The 8204-nt window shown below is 38.1% G+C and overlaps 1 protein-coding gene across 1 annotated transcript in view; it reads right to left on the reverse strand.

The window, feature by feature from the left end:
- Positions 1-455: 455 nt before the first annotated feature.
- The window catches only part of TDRD15 (tudor domain containing 15), a 16241-nt gene continuing 8492 nt past the window's right edge, over positions 456-8204 (reverse strand). Inside the window, exon 2 of the mRNA XM_057390397.1 lies at positions 456-6993. Coding sequence (XP_057246380.1) covers positions 1148-6993 — 5846 coding nt within the window. The 3' untranslated portion in view covers positions 456-1147. The remainder of the gene's footprint in view (positions 6994-8204) is intronic.

Here is an 8204-nt window from a genome sequence, read left to right on the forward strand (position 1 = left end):
CATWCTAAATGAAAAAATGAAAAACTGATTTCAGACAAGATTTCAGACTAAACTGAAAAAACCCATCCTTCTAAGATATACAGTATTACCATCACTTTTCAGTTCTGAAACTTCCTCCTCCCACGAAGGAGAAAAAAAGAAAAGGCTCTGAATGTTTCCCTTTAGGATACAAACAGTATTTTGACTTGACAGTGTGTTGACTAAGTACTTGGAGAAAAAAAAAAAAAAAGACAACCTGTCCCTCGCTTCACTCTGACAGACGGGGAGGGAGATGAAGGAGAGAGATCAGTGGAACACACACACTCGACAGAGTGAAAAACCCCAAAATGATGCAACTCAGACACCAAAAGAACCTTCAGAAGGGACAACAGCATCTGTACATCAAGAGCTAACTCAAAACAACTTAATGCATGTTTCTCCCATAAATGGGGATCCAGATTTTTGGCTTAATAGTAGCAAACGTTCTTATAACAAGAAAGACTGTTCTCATGTGGAAATTCTGGAATCAGAAACAAAGAGAAGAGTATGTCTGGCATCTTTGTTTTCTAAGCATCCAAAACATGAAGACATCACCACTGTAAACCAGATGTTACTGCAAATAAATTTTAAATATATACACACGAAAACTTCAAGAGCATTCCGACAAAAAGGTTGTTTGGTTCATTTTTCTTTGAAGTAGTGCTTCCTCTAACTGCAGCCTACTTTGTCATTATTCAACTAATTCTTTTGACAGTAGCTTCATACACTGTCTTTCCAGACTGTAGAAAATCAGAATCACAASTCCCAGCCAATGTTTCTGGTAGCAGATTTACTCTGTATTATGACAACTTAACTTTTCTTGTCATCATAATGCTGAAAAAATTCCAACATCTTCACAGTACTGTCCATCTTTTGTAGGTTTTCTTTTCTTTCAGTGTTGTATAAACTCTCATCCTTTGYTAATGATATTCCAGGTGCCACTTTACCAGACTTCCTTCTTTGAAACTTTTTTTAGCTAATACTGTGCTTCAAACAGCTTTTTTTCTTTCTATTGTTTGCCTGACTTCTGTCAGCAAAATCAGAATTTTCATCATAATTATAATCGGGCTCACAAAGGCAAGCATAGTAACTAGAATCTGGCCACTTCACTTGTAATTCTTTTTTCTGATTAGAGTCTGTCAACTGGAATGGGACAGCACCTACTCTGAGAGCAAACTGCATGGCCTGCMGCAATTAAGGCATCAGACAGATTGCTATCCTCACACAGAACATCCACCTCTAACTTCATTTCAGAGCCATAGTGGATAAAATGAAATATCAGACCTGGTTTATGAAGAAGCTTCTGAAACAGAAGRATAGCCTCCTCACTCCAGTGTTCCCCCTTGCCAGGAACTGTATCATGCAAAGAGCAGGAGTGTGCCAAGCGTGGCAAATATAACAGACTTTCTGGAAGAACTTTAAGTTTATGGATATCAGAGTAAGGGATGCTCCTCAGAAAGCCATAATCAATAAATGTAAGAAAAACAGACTGACTTGTTACTTCACTAATTTCTGCCCTGTACCACTCTGCTTCCAGCCCAAATTCAATCAAGCAGATAGCACCAGGCAYCACATGCTCTTCTGGCAGAGCTGGCAAGTTGTCAGGAAGGTCAGAGAGCAGCAAGGACAAGTTTCGCATGCAATCAAAGAAAACTTCAAATTGGATGCTGAAGTTTGACGGATCAGTAACCGCAGTYGCACATCCAGGATATGTTCTGCCACTGCGCAGCAGCATCCACATGAGTGAATTTATCTTTAATGATGGACCAGACTCTTTACTGTTTGTATTACTACGTTTTTCTGGTCCAACAATTGCACAACAATGACTTAACAGCTGGTTCAAATACTCCTGAAGCGTAACTTCACCTATTAAAATATCTACCTCCCAGATACTAGAGGATTTCAAGTATCTTAAAAACAAGATCCTTATTTCACAATCCAGGAGTGCATTTACTACATGGTCTAAATGAATTTTTTTCAGGTTTTTAAAACAAATCCACTTACAAAAAACAGCTTGTTTAGGAATACTTTTAATCTCATCACTGAGCATCTTTACCCTGTTTAAGGACACCATCTCACAAGTGCCATAATCCATGAAAAAAACTAGGATTAACYTTTCCCTGATAAACTTCTTTATCACTTTTGATCGATACCACTTTAAGTTCCTTTCAGATTGCGTAATGCATACCAGTCCTTGTTCAATGTCATCCACTTTAAGCAAATCACTTTTTCGTGCTTCTTTGTCAATCCTTACATTTAACTCATGTAGTATTTGCGAATTTTTAACTAACTGTACATAAAATTCTCCACTCTTTGAAATATTAACTACTTCTGCTGCTTCTACTTGTCCAGAATTTAAAACTTGAGGAAGGATACTTACAGGTTTTACAGAAGTATTTTTCACCCTAGCAGCCTTGGTTTTATTTTGACCACCTAAACCACTCTTAGACTTTCGAGAATTACCATTTTGTTTAGGCTTATTTTCCAAATCAAATACCCATGTGCTTTTCCACCTTATGCTGTCTACTTCCCGCAGAAGGCTGTTGGACAAAGATTCTCCATTACAAATTACATCTATTTCCCACTTTTCTCCATGCTGCTGTAAGAACTTGCAAGCTACTGGCTTGTCACTTACTGTTCTTGCAAAATAAGCAGCACTTCCCCTAGTCCAGTTTTCACCAGCAACACTTGTTACACTGCTAAGGAAACAATGAACACTAAACCTTGGCAAAGTTAAGAACTTTTCTGGAATCCTGCAGATTTTTGATGAACTTACAACTGCAGCATTACCATAGTCAATAAACTCCACCTCATAGGACTTTCCTGATTTCAGAGTTTTAATAACTGCTCTATAGTAAAAACAATCAGCGTCGTGCTCTGCAACAATGAGATCCCCTACCCTGAGCACATCTAAGCAATTTTCACGACCTCTATTCTCCAAGGTTTCATTTAAATCATCTGCTAGTTTTATTATTAAGTTTTCATCCTCTGCAAAGTGAACATAGAAACTTGATGGACTATTCATATGAGAAATATAACCTGCTACTTCAGTATTCACCTGAATATCACGYTGAGGAAGACTGGATAATGTAGGTATATTTTTATTACTCTTTTCCTGCTGACCTGTACAATTTGGTCTTTTATTATGAGATTCAGAGAGAGCATTTGCAGTTTTTTTCTTTGAATTTAAAGCAGAATAAGAGAGTGAGTGAGAAGCAGGTTGCCCAATCTGAGGTTCTTTGTTTTCCGGAACAGCACTAGAAGTATTTCTAAAACCTTGCTCTTTGCTGTCTTGCAAAGTTTGCTGTTTTGAGAATCCACTACACAGCTTTGGTGTGGTACATGCAGTTTGCTCTTCATTTCCAGAATTCTCACCAGTATCTGTTTGATAATACACATCATAGACTTCACATTTCACTTCAGTTTTCAATTTAAGTATTTCAGGATCTTTAACACTTGCTTTATTAATTTCTGTGTCATCTTCCATGTGACATATCCCTCCTTCATTACTTCTAAATTGTTCTGTGCGGCTTTCTTGGGCCAACTCTTCCAATACCTTTTCTTTAATTTTCTGACTTACTTTGAGCTGTCCATCATACAACTCCACAACAATCTTTCCATCTGATTCTCTGGATAAAATTACAGCCTTCAGCAGTTTACCAAGGAATGTTTTCACAAACCATGTAGTAATTCTTGCTGGAAATTCTGTCCCCCTAAGATCTGACAGATAGAATTTAATAGCTTGCATAGGTGTGAATAGTAGGTCAGTGGCAGAATCTGGAATCGGCATCAACTGGTCTCTCGCCACCATACCCCTATTGCCAAAATCCACATAGTCAACGGACAGAAAGGATGCCGATTCCACAGGAAAAGCTAAAGCTCTGTAAAAAAGACCATCTTCAACATATCTGGCTATACATAGTCGTGTATTGCTGGTTTGACAGTTTGCATTATTTGACATTTTACTTACGTCACTAACCTTCTTCATCAATGCCTCAAGAGTTTTAGTGTTTCGATTAAGCTGACAATAGAATTTTGAAGGACTGTTTATGTGAGTTATATAAACCTCCTCCTCACCTCCAATTTTTATATTAAAAGACGAGTAACAAAAACTGTACAGAGAACCCAAAGATGAAAGGTTTCTCAGTCCAATATATTCAGACTGGGTGAGACCRCGCTCTCTGAGGAATTCCTCTACACTAATAAGCGGAGTCTGTAAGTCAACTACGTTGCATAAACAGTCAGGGCTCACACGAACAAGAGCATAAATAGTGCAAGTCAGYGGTCCTCTAGAAGAAGAAATGAAGTCTTCAAATTGCCTATGCACTTCTTCAGACCAATTAAGTGAGTCAGTCTGTAAGACTATGTTTTTAAGTCCACATCGAAACGCTTGACTTTCTAGGATTAGGAAATCTGGAAGAACACCCTGAAGATCTTTAAGTGAAACTCTTTCCCGATAACCATAGTCTACAAAAACCACATCAACTTCATTTGTGGATACCTGCTGTACAACAGATGCTCTGTACCACTTCCCATCTTTGGGACACTTAACAACACAGGCAACCTGTCCAGTTTTGTAGGGATTGGTATGATTTTTATAGTAAATCTGAATTTGTCCCATTAAGTTATTCAGCTCTGGAAGTTTGCTTTGCAGCTGACATGAAAAATCTGATGGGGAAAAAATGCAAGAACACACCACTTCATAAACAGCTCCTGGTTTAAACACAAGCTCTTTATAAACTAATTTTTCCTCACATACTGATTTATGTGTTTTAGACACAGCACCTTCTCCAAAACAGGATGGTGCAACAGATTCTGTAGGCATTTCCGGTGTATTTAAAAACTTTTCTTTCTGAAGTATGTCTCCATTTTCAGATACCTTATTTTTGCAAATATTACCAGGGTTCTCCGCATTCATTTTTTCTTTTTTACATTTGAAGTGATTCCAGTTGTGCCCCTTTTTTGCTGCTCTTAGAACAGAATCYGGTGGTTTTAGCCGATATTCAGCATAACCAGCTTGAACCATACAGGTGGCAACGTTTCCCTGCAGGAAACCAGTATGACACTGCACATTAACAATGTACTTATTGTTTTGCTTTTCAATGACATGAAGCAGCAGTGGTTTGTTCAACACTACATTTTTAAAGAAATCAGTTTCCTTCTTAACCCACACACCATCAACAGGAAATGTGCATGCAAGGGAACAACACATAGCTAAAGCTGGCAAATCAGCATACTCAGGGAGCAATGTTTTCACATAGTGACACGGTATTGTATCTGTATTTCCAAAATCCAAAAAATAAACAGTAATGCTAACACGAAACACCTTAGTGACAACACCCCGGTAATAACACCCATCCCTGCTATACCGGGCACAGCACAGCAACCCCGGTTCTGGCTTTTTAAGTACCATCTCATCATCTCTACAGTGACTGTATGTGCAGGCAATGTTTTTCATCAAGGCCTGAAACTCATTCTGGTATCTACATGTTTGAATCCAAAARTCAGATGGATTTATGACATATACGACAAAAGCTCCATAAAAAGAGTTTATTTGCATCTCTTCTCTCTTGCAGTGGCTGGAAAACAAAATATCCCGTTCAGGTAAGCAGGTTTTTGTATCTTTGTTTCCAGAGTAACTCTCAGATGAAGTGTATCTATCAGGACATGGTTTGCAGTTTAGGGCAGTACTTCTGGTTTTTGTTTCCAAAGGCAAGACACATGGTGCAGCTGTCTCATTCCGGTTTTCTGGATGCTCAGCAYTAATTCCAACATTTTGTTTTTGCAGTGTAATATAATACAAGCGTTCAGTGTTATTGTATAAATCAACATGGATACACACAGAAGTTTGTCCTATCAAGGCTTGTGTGAGTTCCTTGAGCTGAAATTTTACTGCTGTTTCATCCTGACTACCAAARCAAGACAGCGCACATGGAAATGAAATCATTGGTAATGTCATGAACTCAGCTTTAAGTTTCCAAATACAACTAGGTGGCACAGCTTCAATAATGCCAAAATCCATAAACCACACCTCCACATGGTCAGAGAGAAATTGTTTTATCACTCCTCTATGCCACTGTCCATTTTGCCTCTTGGCAGCACAGAGCAGCCCTAAACTATCACAAGATATAGTATTTTCTCCAACGAGAGCTTCATAGTACAAATGCATAGCTCCAGTCAAATATTCCAGCTCCTTATGCCATTTCTGTATCTGACAATAAAATTTATTCGGGCTTATTGCACCAGTTATTTTTACATTTTCTTTACTGCCAACAGGTAGACACGGAAAGAGTTGATCTGGAACATGCCAAAAATCTCCTGGTTTCTCAGAATTRTTTAAGGTAAGCAACTCCCTGAATGGATACTTCTGTTTGAACAGCTGTGGCAATCTCTTACAAAGCATTCCTTGTGGCAGTGCTCCTAAAGTTTCTACAACAAGACAAAATGAATCTCCATCAATAAATTTACCTAGCTTCAGTTCAAGAACATCAGTAATAATCTTAGGCACTTCTAGAATAAACAGCTGATATGGTGTAACAGCCTTCACATGACCTGTGATCTGTAATCCTACCAGAGATGAAAAATAGTTAATGGCTTTTGGACCCCATCTTTCCCCAAGAGGAAGTATGCTTGCAAAAACACCCAAAACCACCTTTGGAGGCAGCTGAAACAATTCATCACAAGCAGCAGCAAGATGTGTTTCCTCAACAGCCAACACGTGTCCAGTGTCTATAAGAAAAGCCTCACAGATATTCCCTTTCTTTCTCAGAACTCTTCCTCTATGCCATTCTCCCTCTGTGTCTTCCACCAAGCAAGATCCACCAACACAGATATCATCTTTTACTTTGAACACACGCTGTATTTCTTTTTGTAGTATGTGATAGTCAAGCTCACATTCTGCGTTGCATTGGGCCTGGAACACTATAACCAAGCACTCAGGATGGCATTCTACATGTGTTATCTTCAATTTCTTATCTCCTGAGTCTGGTGAAGAAGTCAGGGATTCCATCCTGTCTGCAAAGAAAAGGAGCRTGACCATCTTGGCAATTTTCTGTATTTTTCCTTTGCAACTAATTCCTCACATGACATTTTTTTTCAAAATGGTTTAATTGCATATTATTAAAATTCTGTTAGAACGTATACTAAACATTTAAGAATGTAATGCTTTAAGTAACTGGGATACACTCAACAGAATTCTCTTAGTAAAGACATGCTCAGGTAACAAGAAAAAAAAATACCTCTGGATTAACTTGTGAGGCTACAGACTACTTTAATCATTAGAGTGTAATTTTTAACCAAAATGTTGCTCCCACAATAACACAGAGCTATTCTAGTCTATTTCTCTTTCCTTTTAATACGTAAAGGATGGAGGACTGATCCCCTACTCACCCTGCCTATTCTGTCTAAACCCCTTCTTCAAATCACTGACAATTTATAGCCCCATGCTTTACTCTTTACTTACTCTAGCTCTCTGTACGTTATTGGTTGTACCAATAGCACGTTTAAGGTTCTCATAATTCCAAGAACATACTGAGCTCATCACCTATGTGCAMCATTTCTGCACTGCTCATCAAGTAACAACTGTGCCAGCTGTGTTTTGTACTGTCTCAACACTCCAATTCTGACAGTTTAAATATCTTCAAAACCTTCTGGCACTTTTCTGATCTATAATCCAGTCTTCAAGCTCAGCTTCCAGTTCAATTCACATGTCAGTGATTCAGTGAATCTGTGACTTCACATTGYTTAAAAAGGCTGTGCATGACCATAATTTAATCAAGCAATTCCTTTAAACAAAATGCTGCTGTTCTAACAGAGTAATTTGAGGCAGACAACACCAAAAGCAAAGACAGTGGATAAAACACTCAAAAATAGTCTGGACAAAGATAACCTTGATTTATGAATTTTTATGTAAAGCTGGAACTTAAACTTTCAGTTTCAACTACAACTTATTAGGGCAAGATCCTCCTTAGCCTGCCAAAAATCTTCAGTGAAACTGTCACAATYGTTTTCATCACAAGCATATATGAAGTAGCTAATGAGTAAAAAGCTGTTTTCAGAAAAACCATTGATCCCTACCATTCTAGGTCACAAAAAAATAAAATCTAATAAATAAATGAGTACCCCTACTGTAAAGCAGTAGGGCAGAAGGAGGCATAACTTCTGAAGCAAACAAACAAAAAAAAAAA

Source organism: Malurus melanocephalus, unplaced genomic scaffold, assembly GCF_030028575.1.
Source record: "Malurus melanocephalus ecotype Western Australia unplaced genomic scaffold, MMel_1.1 scaffold_26, whole genome shotgun sequence".
Taxonomy (NCBI): domain Eukaryota; kingdom Metazoa; phylum Chordata; class Aves; order Passeriformes; family Maluridae; genus Malurus; species Malurus melanocephalus.